The sequence below is a fragment of the Leucoraja erinacea genome, chromosome 30 (genome assembly GCF_028641065.1).
Source record: "Leucoraja erinacea ecotype New England chromosome 30, Leri_hhj_1, whole genome shotgun sequence".
NCBI classification, from domain to species: domain Eukaryota; kingdom Metazoa; phylum Chordata; class Chondrichthyes; order Rajiformes; family Rajidae; genus Leucoraja; species Leucoraja erinaceus.
In genome coordinates, this window is record NC_073406.1 from 4,874,120 (window position 1) to 4,891,304 (window position 17,185).

General features: G+C 43.7%; 1 protein-coding gene across 1 annotated transcript; it reads left to right on the forward strand.

Annotated features, from left to right (window-relative positions):
• Nucleotides 1–686: 686 nt before the first annotated feature.
• Nucleotides 687–10,022, forward strand: b3galt6 (UDP-Gal:betaGal beta 1,3-galactosyltransferase polypeptide 6). Its single transcript, XM_055659201.1, has 2 exons — nucleotides 687–1,286; nucleotides 7,075–10,022. The coding sequence occupies exon 2, from the start codon at nucleotides 7,109–7,111 to the stop codon at nucleotides 8,096–8,098; it is 990 nt and encodes a 329-aa protein (XP_055515176.1). The 5' UTR covers nucleotides 687–1,286; nucleotides 7,075–7,108; the 3' UTR covers nucleotides 8,099–10,022.
• The last annotated feature ends 7,163 nt before the right edge of the window (nucleotides 10,023–17,185 follow it).

The following is a 17,185-nucleotide window of genomic DNA, read 5'->3' on the forward strand; positions in this document are numbered from 1 at the left end:
TTAAGGGGTTGGACAGGCTAGATGCAGGAAGATTATTCCCGATGTTGGGGAAGTCCAGAACAAGGGGTCACAGTTTAAGGATAAGGGGGGAATCTTTTAGGACTGAGATGAGGAAAACTTTTTTCACACAGAGAGTGGTGAATCTGTGGAATTCTCTCCCGCAGAAGGTAGTTGAGGCCACAGTTCATTGGCTATATTTAAGAGGGAGTTAGATGTGGCCCTTGTGGCTAAAGGGATCAGGGGGTACGGAGAGAAGGCAGGTACAGGATACTGAGTTGGATGATCAGCCATGATCATATTGAATGGCAGTGCAGGCTCGAAGGGCCGAATGGCCTACTCCTGCACCTATTTTCTATGTTTCTATGCCCTTGCCCTTGCCCCTTGTTCTTGCCCCTTGTTCTTGCTCTGGTTCCCCCGGCCACTGGGGGGCGAGCTGGCGAGTCCTCCAAAGTCACCGGCAGTGGAAGAAGTGCCAGGACCAATGGCCAGGACTGCACTGCCTGGTCCTCCCGCCCTCTAGGGGGCGAGCTGGCGAGTCCTCCCAGCCACCGGTAGCGGATGAAGTGCCAGGACTACACTGCCTAGTCCTCCCGGCCGCTAGGGGGGAGCTGGCGAGTCCTCCCAGTCACCGGTAGCGGATGAAGTGCCAGGACTACACTGCCTGGTCCTCCCGGCCGCTAGGGGGGAGCTGGCGAGTCCTCCCAAGTCACCAGCAGTGGAAGAAGTGCCAGGACTACAAATCTTGGACTACACTGCCTGGTCCTCCCGACCTCTAGGGGGCGAGCTGGCGAGTCCTCCAGGCGATGGCGAGTGATGGAGGAAGGCGGGAGGAGGAGGCGGCGGCGGAGGCTGAGGCTGAGGCGAGCTGAGGGGGTGGCACCACGTCGATGGATGGACCGCCGTCTGCTGTGGAGATGCCGCTTGGTGCTCGCTGCGTCCTTCTTCAGGGGTCGGGGCCCGGGAACCTTCTGAATGTTGTAGTCGACAGGGCAGCACTCTGCATATCGCCAACTTGGACAATTTCACATTTTTATTATCAGGCCAATTAATCAAGCCAATTATAACCTGCAAACCCGCACGTCTTTGGAGTGTGGGAGGAAACCGAAGTTCTCGGAGAAAAGCCGCGCATATCACGGGGAGAACGTACAAACTCCACACAGACAGCGCCCGTAGTCGGGATCGAACCTGGGTCTCTGGCGCTGCCGGCAGAGGAGACGGACGGAGCCGTCTGGACAACCGCGGGGTGGTCGTCGGCCTCGCTCGGCCCGCAGTCAATGGAGCGCTGAGTAAGACTCAATATTGCCCACCTTTCATCAAAATAAACAATTCTGTGTTGACAAAAGCAGAAATGCTGACATTTGCAGCCCTAGGATTAATGCTGCACTATTGTGCTGTCATGAATAATAATGCCTTAAAATGACAATACTGCATTACTGTATACTGTAAATAACACTTAAGTTGAATTAATAACGGTGCAATGTCTTGATTTAATAACATCCCTATATAATACTTAATTGCTTGAAATAATACGTCATGTACTGGAATAATATTGCAAAGACCTAAATAATATTATGGTGCCCTAAACACTGCATTGTGTGTATTTTAAATCATTAAATTACAAGATGTGGGTGTTTGCAGCAGAGCCAATGTCTATTTCCCCATCTTTTGTTGCCCTTGATACAAGGTGGTAACAACAATGAACTGGTGGGCCTTTTAGTGTAGATGTCTCCACAGTGTTGGGTAGGGACTTCGAGGGCTTAAAGAATGGTGGTAGATTTCTGAGTGGATGATGAGTGACTTGGAGGAGAGCTTGCAGCTGATGTTTCTATGCTCTTTGTTGCCCTTGAATTGTTGGTGAAGGAAGACGCTTCTGCAGTACAGTACTTATGGATGATAAGTAACTGCAGTGTGACAATGGTGGATGAACTGCCATCAAGCAGACTGTTTATTTATACTAGATGGTGTTGAGATGCTTTAATGTTGTAACTGATCTCTAGAGGATTCTTTGGAATTCTCTCCCAAGAGGTTGTGAAGGTTTAGGGAATGGATTTTTTTGACATTAAGGCCTCTTTCGCCCCATCGAACTTTCCCCTCGCCCTCCCCCTTAACCCTCTATTGTTCTGCTTCCATGCCATCTCGCTGCATGCAAGAGTGAAAATTGACCAATGATTGATAATCCCTCCTTCGGTCCCATATTAACTGCCATAGTGTCACACAGCATAGAAACAGGCCCTTCAGCCCAACTTGTCCATGCTGACCAAGATGCCCCCTCGATGCTAGTCCCACCTGACCTCTCCGATCCATGGACTCGTCCAAATGGCTTTTTTAAGTTTTTAATAGTATTGGGACTCTGCAAAACCCTCCCTTTATACCTTGGAATGGCACACGGGAGCATCAGAAAACAATGATTTTAAAGCAGAACATTTTAAAAGGCCATTATCCGAAGTAAATATGCTGAAACGGTGTTCAACCTGAAGAATTAACCTCATTTCTCTTCCCACAGATGTAGGTTGTCCTGCTGAATATATCCAGCATTCTATTTTTATTTCAGATTTTAAAGGGGAATTGGGAGGTAATCGGGATTATTCATGAGAATGCTGTGTTCTGTAGGATTTATTAATATCTAGCATTCAACAAAACTAAGCACAATCCAGGGATATCCTGTCGCAATATTTCGGAGAGTGCAGTGTTATTAGGTGTATTCCTAAATATACAAAACTTTCAGCAGTTTTCCTGGAAATTCCATCCACATCTTCAACTGGAATTCACAACCTTTGTACATGCACTGCCGTGTTTGATTCTCCAATTGAGTTCTGCCCCATCAGAGCACGGACGCTGTCCCAGTCAACGTCATTTAAAAAATCTTCTGATTGTGGAGTACAAACTCTCTTTGGCCTTCCCCACTTCTTTAATATCTTTGACGTGGTCAGTGCCACCATCCTCTGCAGCCCCTCTCCATTCCCAGCATGTTAGAAATGCCCCCTCCTTGTGGCTAGATTGTCTCGTGAAGTGACGTTCCTGCACTGCCTTGCTGGTTGCCCCTCGATCCTTCAAGGAGTCTTGAGTGAAATTGCCAAGAAGTGTGGATAAAGAAGCACAAGACAAAGTACATACATTTGGGTGTAACGTGTATTTAGGTGATCTTCCCCCTCACACTCCCTACCTTCTCCCCTCTGCCATCAACTCCCCAATCAATCCTATTAATCTTGCACACCTGTATGTCCAAGATCCAGTATCATCTTCAGACCCGGTAACAAACCATTTTGTTCTTGTCCCTTTTCCTTTAGTTTACTTTAGAGATATTGCGTGGAAACAGGCCCTTCAGCCCACCAAGTCCATGCCGACCACCGATCCCCGCACACTAACATTATCCTTCACAAGCTGGGACAATTTATAATCATACCAAGCCAATTAACCTACAAACCTGCATGTCTTTATGGTGTGGGAGGAAAACGGAGATCCAGGAGAAAACTCACATGGAGAACGCACAAACTCGGTACAGGCAGCATCCATAGTCAAGATTGAACCCGGGTCTCTGGCGCTGTAAAGCAGCAACTCTACCGCTACGCCACTGTGCCCGCCCACAAGGCAGGCTGTTGGCTCTTTCCTGGTGAACAGCATACGAGTATTCGCAGTGTCCCATTTGACCCTGAGCTGAGGTTTGGACATCATCAGACACACTGCCTGCTTCCAGTTCTGGCAGAATACTTTGCTCCATTGAACAGCGCTGCTGATCTGCTGTCATAAATAACAGCGTTCCAGTGAAATATTACTATGTTGCTCGGTCAAATATGACCACTGTCTCCTCTTTGGTGGTGATGTGATGTATGAAATAACATTACTGTGCTGCATTGAATACGAATGCTTTGCTGCACTGTAAACTGTTACAATCTCGTGCTTTGGTATTGGATCACCAGATTAAATGTGTTAGATCACATTTAATAAGAATGCTCGTACGTGTAGAATTCAGCATTCAAACCACTGCGGCCTTCAGTCAGGAAGACATGTCGGGTGAGACCATTCTTTTCACTGCTGCATTTATTAAATGAGGAAGGGATAGCTGGGTTGGAAGCAATTTTAGAAATCCTTTCAGAACGTATGTCAAGCAGACATAAATTTTGATGGTAGACACAAAAAGCTGGAGTAACTCAGCGGGTCAGACAGCGTCTCTGCAGAAAAGGAATAGGTGACGTTTCAGCACAAGACCCTTCTTTCGTCCTGAAACATCAACTATTCCTTTTCTTTAGAGATGCTGTCTGACACGCTTAGTTATTCCAGCTTTTTACGTCTATCTTCAAAAGTTTAATCCAGCATCTGCAGTTCCTACACATAAATTCTGTTGGGATTTCTGAACATTGTTGTGGACCTGTCCTGATTTAATTAGTATCCCACTTGTCGTGCTCTTATCTCTCCTTACAATGTCGACGGCACTTTCAACCTACGCATGATCTGATGCAAACTGATTGATCATTTGAGAAAGGGATAAGATCAGCAGGTTTTGTTTTTTCAGGATTTAATGATCTAAACAAATCTCTCTCAATGTGTTTAAGAAGGAACTGCAGATGCTAGAAAATCGAAGGTACACAAAAAAGCTGGAGAAACTCAGCGGGTGCAGCAGCATCTATGGAGCGAAGGAAAAAGGCAAAGTTTTGGGCCAAAACCCTTCTTCAGTTTGAAGAAGAGTTTTTGCCCAAAAAGGTTGCCATTTTCCTTCTCTCTTAATGTGACTGTGGTAACATTTCCATTTACTTCTGTTACAATATAGCTTTTGGGAATGTGATCACTGTGACCATGTAACCAGATTATAGATACAAATGTTAATACATGCAAGGCTGATGGTTTTGAAACATAACTGCAATAATTCTTGTCCCTTCCCTGATAACTCTTCCATTCATCTCACATTAACTATATTGCATGCAGTTTTTGGGGTTTCTGGCTGCCTGGATCCCCAAACTCATACTTGTGTTTTGGGATGTTATGCACAAGCCTGTTGATAACTGCCTTTCACCAATTTCTAGCAAACAATAGGGGCTACGACATTGCGGTCTAACCCTTGTTATTTGACGCTCCCCTCCCTCGTTTCATTTCCTCAAGTGTGGGATGATGGGGTTCGACTCCACTAACCTTTAGTTTCATTTAGTCTAGAGATACAGGCACCAGGTCCACGCCGCCCAGCGATCCCCATACATTAACACTATCCTACAATCTTTACCGAAGCCAATTAAACTACAAACTTGTATGTATTTGGAGTGTGGGAGAAAACCGGAGCACCCGGGAGAAACCCACGTAGTCACAGGACACCAACTCTGTACAGACAGCACCTTTGGTCAGGATCAAACCATGATCTCTGGCGCTGTAAAGCAGCAGCTCGACTGCTGTGCCACTGTGCCGCCCTGCCACAAAGTGAGAACCTGTTTTCACTGTTTCGTTGTAAAATGTTCTGTCAAATTGACAGCAGAGCAGAATGGAGGAATTTGAATCTCCAGTGTCCATGTTACTGCAGGGACTACAATTCTGAAGATGCTCATTGCCTCTAATACACATCGAGGTCTTCAGGCCGTGGAAGTGGATGTTTAAATGCAAGTTGTCTTATTTGTACGTGCCGTGGAAAGATTATGTTTAAAGACATTTCTGGAAGAAACTGCCTGTTAGTCACAGCTTGAGGGTCTCTCAAATGGATCAGGAAATCAGACGTGGCACAGATCCTGAAAATCAATTGCTCATCTTTTTTTTTTGCCAAGACTATGGGCGCAACAATGCTGTTGTTGCAACCTCTCAAATATCATCCAGCATTGTGCTGATTATAGACACAAATAGCTGGAGTCACTCAGCGGGTCTGAAGAAGGGTCTCATCCCGAAATGTCACCTATTCCTTTTCTCCAGGGAATGCTGTCTGACCCTCTGAGTTACTCCAGCTTTTTGTGTCTATCTTTGATTTAAACCAGCATCTGCAGTTCCTTCCTACACATTGTGTTCATTATGTTCATTTAATGAGTTTGCAGTAGTGAGAAAGAGGGTTTATAGTGCAAGTGAAAGCCCTTCGGCCAAAGCAATTCCCACTCAGCCTTTTATTCTGATCTCCATTCTCAACATATGAGTGTCTCTCTGTGGATTTTTTTTCTGGTGTATTGTGCTGCTTATAATAAAAGTAATTAGTCCATTTCCACTGAATTTCCCAGTAAGCTAATTGACATCATTTTGACATGCTCTATATAATAGGGAGTTATATCTGCTGTCTCCTCAGTGACTTGCATAACGAATCCAATAAGCAGGTTGGGTGGGTTGAACCTGCTCCAATTTTGGGTGGATGTAGCAATAGTCAGTCAGAAGTTATTGGTGGGAGGTATAAAGACCTCATAACAGTAGTCACAAGAAGGAAAGATTATGTCAAGGAATGGGGGCTTGTCGCATAGGCGTTACAATAATCAAAGAGATTTTAACCGTATAGATTGGCCAAACCAAATTAGTTTAAAAATACATTGTAGAAACTGGCCCTTCGGCCCACCTAGTTCGCGACAACCAGCAATACCCACACACTAACGCTATCCTACATAAACTTGGGATAATTTACAGTTATACCAAGTCAAATAACCTACAGTACGCAAGGCATCGAATCTACTGCTGTGCCACCATGCAAATCCTGGCTTGTGTAACTTCATAGAGTATTTGGAATGTTTTTTTAAGCTAACGGAATAACCTGCCAGGAAGCGGGTTACTTTAGATTTGACATTGTGCAATGGTTAATTGATTAATCTCTTGGTTGGGAACTACAAGCCACTTCCTACACATGAGAAATAATTTACAGAGGCCAATTAACCTACAAACCTGCACGTCTTTGAGCTGTGGGTGGAAACTGAAACCCCCTAGAGGAAACCCACCTGGCCACAGGGAGAACGTGCAAACTCCACATAGACAGCAGCAGGGGTAAGGATCAAACCAAGGTCTCTGGCGCTGCGAGTCGGCAGCTCTACTAGGCGCCCCAGGTGGTTAGTGACAGAATATAAAACAATTTTACAATGTGAAACATTGCTGTTCTTTGTAATATTAAATCAGCTTTTTTTTCTTCCCCTCCAGCTGAAGGCACTCCAGAGAGCCAAGCACCTTCACAATGAATCTAGCCCGACTTGTCTGTCGACACAAAACAGCCCTTGGTATTGGCACCTTGTCCATGTTTGCACTGATGTTACTTTACCTGGCCAAATGCACCTTGGAGACGCTGACTCCGGGCTTGCCTCACGGGCTGGAGAGGCGAGCGGAAGTTCAAGGCCAGAGCAGGGCCAAGGGATTCTCAGCCTTTCTCGTGCTGCTGATCACCACTGGCCCAAAGTACACCGAGAGGAGGAGCATCATCAGGAGCACGTGGCTGGCTAACCGAGACTCCGAAATACTCCCTTACTTTGCCATCGGCACCAATGGGCTCACACCAGACGAGGTTCAAAACCTGGAGCAGGAGAACAGTCGCCATCATGATCTACTGCTACTCCCGGACTTAAAGGACTCGTATGAGAACCTTACCAACAAGATTCTTCACATGTACGCTTGGCTAGACCAAAATGTGGACTTTAAGTTTGTCCTGAAAGCAGACGACGACACATTTGCCAGGTTAGATATCATTAAAGAAGAACTGAAAGCAAAAGAGCCAAAGAAACTCTACTGGGGTTTCTTCTCTGGACGAGGAAGAGTTAAATCAAATGGAAAATGGAAGGAGAGCACTTGGGTACTGTGTGACTATTATTTGCCTTATGCTCTTGGAGGTGGGTACGTTCTCTCTTCTGATATCGTGCACTACATTCACATTAACATTGATTATCTGAAGGTCTGGCAGAGCGAGGACGTGTCTTTGGGTGCTTGGTTGGCACCAATCGATGTCAAACGCATCCACGACCCACGGTTTGACACGGAGTACAAGTCGCGCGGGTGCAACAACAGGTACATCGTGACGCACAAGCAGAGTATCGAGGACATGCTGGAGAAACAGCAGACACTACAAAGGGAAGGGAAACTGTGCAAAGAGGAGGTCAAAGTAAGACTCTCGTACATCTACGATTGGTATGTCCCGCCATCTCAGTGCTGCCAGCGAAAGGATGGCATCCCCTGATCTTCAACGTAGCCCTGGCAAGGAGAACTCACTGAGACCTGTTTGGAGAATTCAAAGTGGTGGAGTGGATGTCAGTGCAGGAAATCTCTCTGTGAAAGGGACTCCAGCACCATTGTTCCGTACTTTGCCCACGCATTGGTCTTTTCCTAATTTCGAGTCTGCGAGATTGCACACTTGGTGTTTTTTTTCCCAAAAGGCACAAAGCTGCTGTTCTTCCTGCTCAGAGTGGAGAATAGGTCATTATAGTGCCACGGATTCAATCCTTGTCTGACTCCCATCGCAGACAGGCTTTACATTGATGTACAATGTCATCCTTTCTCATCGTTTCTGGGTGCAAATGGGGCACTGAAGAATTCCTGGTGTTAACTTATTCCAACAGTTGTTACTGAGAGGTCCCTGTCTCCTTTGTACTTGTATTTAATTGCACAAGAGCCAAAAACTCTAGGATTTGTCTAAATCAACAATGGTAAATGAAAAAATATTTGCGTGTATGCATATGCATCTCTGTTTATAATTGGGTATAAATTAGCAACATATTTGGGTAGAAGCCTTTGGCTTGACTGAGCCTTGCATTTTGTTGATTTGTTCTTGTCCAGTTAGAATTTGCTCTCAACTGACAATGTTGCCATCTCGCAAGTAAAATTTACTAAACTAAATGCTGGTTTTAAACTCGGGCAGCAACACATTCTTGTTTTAAAACAAAGAGATTGGAGTCCAGGTTAAATTGTATAAAATATTGCAATAGTGCCCTCCATAATGTTTGGGACAAAGGCCCATCATTTATTTATTTGCCTCTGTACTCCACAATTTGAGATTTGTAATAGAAAAAAAATCACATGTGGTTAAAGTGCACATTGTCAGGTTTTAATAAAGGCCAATTTTATACATATTGGATTCACCATGTAGAAATTACAGCAGTGTTTATACATAGTCCCCCCCCCCCCATTTCGGGGCACCATAATGTTTGAGACACAGCAATGTCATATATATGAAAGTAGTCATGTTTAGTATTTTGTTGCATATCCTTTTCATGCAATGACTACTTGAAGTCTGCAATTCATGGACATCACCAGCTGCTGGGTGGCTTCTCTGGTAATGCTCTGCCTTGTTTTGGGGGCTAGTCCCCTTCAGTTTTCTCTTCAGCATATAAAAGGCATGCTCAATTGGGTTCAGATCGGGTGATTGATTTGGCCATTCAAGAATTTACCATTTTTTAGCTTTGAAAAACTCCTGTGTTGCTTTAACAGTATGTTTGGGATCATTGTCTTGCTGTAGAATGGTTCTTGGTTTTACTTGATCCTCCAAAATATTCCAAATGGAATTTAAACTGGAGGTGGGCCGGCCAATGAGTTTTGAGGCATTTGTTTGAACTTGAGCAGATAGGATGTGTCTATACACTTCAGAATTAATTATGCTACTACCATCAGCAGTTGTATCATCAATTAAGATAAGTGAGCCAGTGCCTTCAGCAGCCATACATGCCCAGGCCATAACACCCCCACCACCGTGTTTCACAGATGAGGTGGTACGCTTTGGATCTTGGGCAGTTCCTTCTCTTCTCCATACTTTTCTCTTGCCATCACTCTGATATAAGTTAATCTTCTTCTCATCTGTCCACAAGACCTTTTTCCAGAACTGTGGTTGCTCTTTTAAGTATTTCTTGGCAAACTAACTATTTTTGCAGCTAACCAGTGGTTTACATCTTGCAGTGTAGCCTCTGTATTTCTGTTCATGAAGTCTTCTGCAGATAGTGGTCATTGACAAATCCACACATGACACCCGAAGAGTGTTTCTGATCGGTTGGACAGGTGTTTGTGGACTTTTCTTTATTATAGAGAGAATTCCTCAGTCATCGGCTGTGGAGGTCTTCCTTGGCCTGCCAGTCCCTTTGCAATTAGTAAGCTCACCAGTGCTCTCTTTCTTCCTAATGTTCCAAACAGTTGTTTTTGGTAAGCCTAAGGTTTGGCTGATGTCTCTCTAACAGTTTTATTCTTGTTTCTCAGTCTTATAATGGCATATTTGACTTTCATTGGCACAGCTTTGGCCCTCATGTTGATAAACAGCAATAGAAGTTTCCAAAGCTGATGGAAAGACTGGAGGAAAGACTAGGTGCTGAGAGCTCTCTTATACCTGCATTAACACACCTGAGCAATTACAAACACCTGTGAAACCATGTGTCCCAAACATTATGGTGCCCTGAAATGAGGGGGACTATGTATAAACACTGCTGTAATTTCTACACGGTGAAACCAAAATATATAAAAATGTTTTTTAAAGCCTGACAATGTGCACTTTAACCACATGTGATTTCTTTTTTTTTTTTTTTCCTAACTACAAATGTCAAATTGTGGAGTACAGAGGCAAATAAATAAATGACGGGTCTTTGTCCCAAACATTATGGAATGCACTGTATATTATCAACACGTCCAACTAAATTTGCATGGCAAATGTAGATGCAGGAATGCTGTTGTTGCATGGTTATATTGTTGGCATTGTCCTGCTTTACTTTTTGATCAGCTGCAGAAGTGTTTTGGCATTTATCTACCAATCATTTGGATTTTGGAGGGTATGGGAAGGGGTGGACATATTTTGCTGTCTTAACTTTGGGAGAATGAGATCTGGGTTTTCTCAATTCCCTGGAAACATTGGAATCCACATGCAAGTATTTTGTACAGGACTTGTGCTGTGCTGGTTTCAATGCATGTTATCAAAATGTTATCCTTTTTAGCTGTGGGTGATTATGGAAAGTGTTATTGTCAAATGGCATTTTAGAGAAACAAATAATTCAAATATCACAACAGACTTGGTGAATCCCATCAATTACTAAACTCCATAGATTTGGGGCTCTATTTTTCCTGTTCAGGTAAGCGTAAAATAATTAGGATATTTTGCAATTTCACATGCGTGCTTGCAAGCAGCAGCCAAGAATCTTCTGAAATAGGAAAATATAATGAAAGCGTGGAAGAAATATGTGTGGGAAAACATATTTAAGACCAGCTGCACCCTGTGTAAGTGGAATGATTTTTATGTGTTGCTGTTTCTTCTCAGCATTTGGAGGTGTATTGGGTGTGATGCAACCTGAACAATATCCACACAGTGGCGCAGCGGTAGAATTGCTGCCTCACAGCGCCAGGAATCAATCCTGATTACAGGTGCTGTCTGGACGGAGTTTGTACGTTCTCCCTGTGGCCAGCATGGGTTTTCTCTGGGTGCTCCGGTTTCCTCCCACACTCCAAAGACCTACAGGTTTGTAGGTTAATTGGCTTGGTATCATTGGAAATTGTCTCTATTGTGTGTAGGATAGTGTTAGTTTGGCACGGACTCGATGGGCCGAAGGGTCTGTTACCGCACTGTATCTCTAACACTAAAAATTCAGATTTGGATGTACTGGCCTTTTTAGCAACATCTATTAATGTCTGGTCTAAGAGCAAATTCAGGTTATTGCTTTCAGTTAGAATCAGGCCCATTTGCTCAAATAATGCCAACCCTTTTTCAATGCCACAGGAGACCTTGAAAAAGGGTTGCAGCACAAACCAGTGCCAATTAATCAACAACATTGAACGTAAGATCTTGTAGGTTACCTTTCCATTAATCAGTGTGTATATAGAGGTGACATTACTCCTTGTAAGACCATTTTTTTTTTTGCTTGTGTTTAATGCAGGACTGTGATTGTCGGTAATTTAGTTGAAAGGCAGGTGAAAGCATCGCCATTTTTGGGTGGGGTTTCCCCACTCCTCGCACTTTATCTTGAAATACATGTTAAAAATTTTTTTTTTGCCAATTTTGCTTGTAAATTGGGCTATTTTATTTGTAAGAATATAATTAAATTGCGTTAGGAAGGGTTTTTTTTTGGGACAAGGATGCTCCTCAGACAAGGACAAAGGACATGTAAACAAATGGGGCAGTGTGATTTACACACCCTGACTGATGGGAACACTTTCCTTGTCTGTAGAACTGGAATTAGTAGATGAAGAACATTGATATTCGCTCCAACTTGTGAATCTGACCAGGTTCTCACTCTTTTAGCTTTTCAACGTATTTAAAATATGTATGTACAAATTAAACTTGCAAGCGCACTGAGTCTTAAGACAGCCAATGTACAAAATGCCTGTCGTGCGGACCTGTGTCAATCACTGTGCCACTCGGTTGAAATTTCCGCCTGCAGTGAAATATTTCTAAAGAGTAAATAATGTGAGTGAGTGGCATTTAAGAGACTTTTGGATAGGCGCATGGCTATGGAGGAATATTGGTCGTGCAGGCAGAGGAGATTAGTTTAACTTGGCATCATGTTCAACACAGACATTGTGTGTTGTAGAGCCTGTGCTGTACTGTTCTATGTTTTAGGTGTGAAAATTAAATGTAATTTTATTTATTTTCCATAAAACGTACAGATTATTTCTTGTAATAAAGTGCTGGTTAATCATGCTCGATCCGGAATAGTCGCTTTCAATCCGGAATAATTTAAAGTTAAATAACAAAAGCTTTGCTAATGGTGTATCAAAGTTATTATGGATGCTTAACTTATTTGGGTACCACCATTCTTTAATGGCTCCAGCATTCCAACATAACGTTCCCATTATGTACTGTTACCATTCAAGCTATCTCGCCTACAATGCTCTAAAAGAAATCTCTTGAGTTGCAGCAGCTGCACTGCCCGCTACCTGCAGCATCACTAATGCATTCTGAGGGATGACAATGGCAACGTGTTCACCACTACGGTAACCTTCTGGGTCCATGCTGCCACCTGAGACCTCAACAAAAGAAAAACTGGACAAATGATGTGGGTGCTTGGAAGTTTCCATGTGTGCATTGTAAGGAAGATGCTGCCTCAAAGAATGTTGAGCTGAAAACTGAGCTCTGAACAGACTTGTTGTACACAACATAATCTACTAACTTTTTCAGTTGGATTCAGTGAGAAACTATTATCCTTGCCTCTGCTTGTGCATGTTTTAAAAACACTTCCATGTTCAGTCATTTGGTTGAAAATCCAGTACTTGAAGATTTATTTTCCATTGTATTTTGAACGTTATGTGCATTGTAATGTTATAGTGACGCATTTGGATTTTCATTGTAGTGCAAGTGTAGAAAGTTAATATTACTTATCGATGGTAGCCTTTAACTGTACAACAATTTCAGTACGTATTTTAGTTCAGGAAAGGAAATCTATGCGTTTTTTAAAATGTCCTTGCACATCATCAGTATCGTTCATAAATTAATGTCGGTGGTTCTCAGCTTCGGTTCACAATTGATAAAGTAAGTGCACCTCGCCCCATAAAAGTCTGACAAAGGCACAGGCTGCATCCTCTGGAAAGGTTGGAGATTTTCATGGCACTAGATGTGCATGTTTTTTTTTTACATTCGTTTAGAGATACAGCATGGAAACAGGCCCTTTGGCCGGCGGAGTCAACGCCAGCCATTCATCGCCTATTTACACTAGTTTTTTTTTTTTGTTATCCCACTTTCACGTCCACTTCCAAAATTCCAGGTGCAATTTACAGAGGCCAATTAACCAACAAACTTGCACGTCTTTGGAATGTGGGAGGAAACTGGAGCACACGGAGGAAACCCACGCGGTCACAGGGATGACGTGCAAACTCCACACACGCAGCACCTGAGATCAGGGCAGAATTCGGGTCTGTGGCGCTGTGAGGCAGCAGCTGTGTCACAGTGTCGGCTAATAACTTGAAATAGATTGAAAATTAACACCATAACAGTTGCAAATCTGTCAAAAGACAAAAGTGAAGCAGGTCAAAAGAGAAACGTTAACTCTTTTCCTCTTTACACAGCGGCCTGACCTGTGCATTTCCAGCATTTTCTGTCACATTTTGTGGTCCTTTTAACTAAATTACTTATTATAAACGTCCCTCAGACCACTGTACTCTTTGGCACAACAGTAGGTGCTGACTGTGTGGAGTGTCCCAGTTCCCAGTAATCTGCACATCTCAGACTGACAACTGTGGTTCAATGGGGCTTGTATTGCCATGTGCAGACGCACAGTGACATTTTTACTTGCATACAATATTCTCATGCCCAAGCACTGCCTTAATTAGCAAGTGTACAGAAATAGTCTACTGAGCCCGCAGGCAAGAGGTGCCATGTTTTGGCGCCATATTCAAAGTCCAATGGCGAATTAAATCCCTGAAGTGTTCCATGTAAAGCACGATGGACAGATGCAGGACCGAAACCTGAGAAGTTACGACTTCTAACTCAGTAAAAAAATAGAAATGGACATATTTAGAAGTTAAAGATGCAAACTAGTTTTGTAGGATTGACACAAAATGCTGGAGTAACTCAGCAGGTCAGACGGCATCTCTGGAGGGAAGGAATAGTTGATGTCTCGGCTCATTCCTATTCCTAGTTTTCTAGGATCTTTGATATTGGATTTCTCATTGAATTACATTGCTCACGAGGTTGAGGCCTGAACCGTTCTCTCGTATTGCATCTGTAATATGTAAAACACTTCCATATTCAAAGTTCCTTTTTATCCTATTAACATTTTAACCACCCCCTAATCCCAAATCTATTGAATGCTGCTGAGTCTTGCACCCTTCTGTGGCCATAAGCTGCCTCTCAGCACGCTGCTATTGCTGCTGCTGCTGCTGCTGCTGCACCAATCATGATATGGAATAGCAAATCTGTCTATGGGCAGCCTGTGGCCATTGCCAACTGAAACCCATAATAAACCCAAGGATAGACACAAAATGCTGGAATAAATCAGCGGGACAGGCATCATCTCTGAATATAAGTAATGGATAAAGTTTCAGGACAGAGTCTGAAGAAGGGTCTCGACCTGAAATGTCACCCATTCCTTCTATCCAGAGATGCAGCCTGGCCCACTGAGTTACTGCAGCATTGTGTGTCTGTCTTTTGTGTAAACAAGCATCTGCAGTTCCTTCCTACATAAACCCAAGGGGCTGTACCGCTGACTAGAACTTCACTAACACTGGTTACCGGACTTGGTGGGTGCAGTTTGAAGGGGTAGGACTACCTTGAAACAAATTGGACAGTATTACAGAAGTATTATGCGGTGACTTTAATGAACTGATATAAAATGCAATGGTGTGTTTATTGAAAAATGCTGAAATCATGACAAAACGATATTGTTTAAATACCTGTATTGTGATCAATAAATTAAAACTTGAGTATGTGCACCCATTGTGATGGTTTATTATTCCCTCTGCCATTATTCTCTCCACCCCTCCAATCGCCATCAATACTACCTTAACACTGTGTGTTTATTTGGCAAGCAGTGAATAGAATACACTATTTCCTCCCCACCCCCACCTGTATTCAACCATCACTTCCCAGGCTTTGTCCTGTCCCAACTCATTTCCGGCTTTCTCTCACCATTACAAACTGTCGAAAGAAGGGCCCTGATCCGAAAAGTCACCTATCCATGTCCTCCAGAGATGCTGCCTGACGGAGTTACTGCAAACAGGTCCCCAGGGCTCACAGTGCCCTTGCAGAACATGATCTCTCCATTCCCTGCTCATTCAGCAGGCTATTTTAAAAGCTTCTTAAATGCTGCTGTTGCATGTACTTCCAGCAGAGGAAATTAGTTTAATTTGACATGAAAACTCCTTCACACCTTTCCATTCCTGTTCGTCTAGAAGCAGGAAGAGTATCGGTTATCTGAAGAAGGGTCTAGCCCCAAATGTCGCCCATTCCTTCTCTTCAGAGACGCGGCCTGTTACACCAGCATTTTGTGTCTGTATCGGTTGTGTGGTTGGATATTTTTCTGGCAGCAAAGATTCTTTGTGCTGAGCTACAGCAAAGGAATGTAACACCTCCAACATATCAGTAGAGAACACCAGATTGCAAGTGCCAATTTCCACACAGTATTACGCAAGGAAACCAGAAATCGTTATAGTGTAATTGATTGAGGTTACAAAGTCCTTACAATTGAAGTTTTCAATTTTGCAACTTTCACAAACAGGGTCAGCCCACTGCGTTGGTTCATTGCCAAAAACACCACAGATCTATAATGTCAAGGCAACTGATGTCCGTTGCCCAAAATCCATTAGTGTGATTAGGAAATACAATGATGAAGTTTCCCTGCTATTTGTTGCATCTTGCCAATGAGTACGCCATAGCTCTTTCTGCCCATAATGCCTGTACTGAACATGATGCCAAGACCAACTCTCATGACAATAGACAATAGGTGCAGGAGCAGGCCATTTGGCCCTTTGAGCCAGCACCGGCATTCAATGTGATCATGGCTGATCATCCCCAATCAGTACCCCATTCCAGCCTTCTCCCCATATCCCCTGACTCCGCTATTTTTAAGAGCCATATCTAGCTCTCTCTTGGAGGCATCCAGAGAACCTGCCTCCACCGCCCTCCATGCAAAGAATTCCACAGACTCGCCATTCTCTGTGAGAAAAAGTGTTTCCTCGTCTCCATTCTAAATGGCCTACTCCTTTTTCTTAAACTGTGGCACCTGGTTCTGGACTCCCCCAACATCGGGAACCAGTTTCCTGCCTCTAGCGTGTCCAAGCCTTTAACAATCATCTGCCTGCACATACCCATAGCCCTGCATAGCTACAGTATGTGCCTATCCAAAAATCTCGTCCATGCCACTTTCCTGTTTGCCTCCACCACCACCCTTGGCAGCGCATTCCAATCATTCACCACTCTCCGTGTCCACTTACCCCACCCATCTCCTTTAAACTTTGCCCCTCTCACCTTAAAGCTATGTCCTTTGGTGTATATTCCCACCCTGGGGTAAAAGGTTCTGACTGTCTGCCCGGTGGATGTTTCATTTGTGTTTATTGTATGTTTTGTTATTATTGATTCTGTTTCTGAATGACAATAAAGGCCCTCTCCCTCTCCCTCTCCGGGGTCAAGGAAATTATGTTGACGTTGCAGCCCAGTTTCCACCAATCTTTCCGCCACCACGCACAAGAAGCGACATGACAGACACCATTGTATGCAGATGCCAAGAAGTGTATTCAGCTCTGGCTGAATGACGCTAATCTTATGTGTGGACATCCCCACAACCTCTGACGTTCCAGGACAAACAATCCAAGTCTGTCCAACTTCACTCTGAAGCTAACACTCCCTAATCCATGCATCATACTGATAATA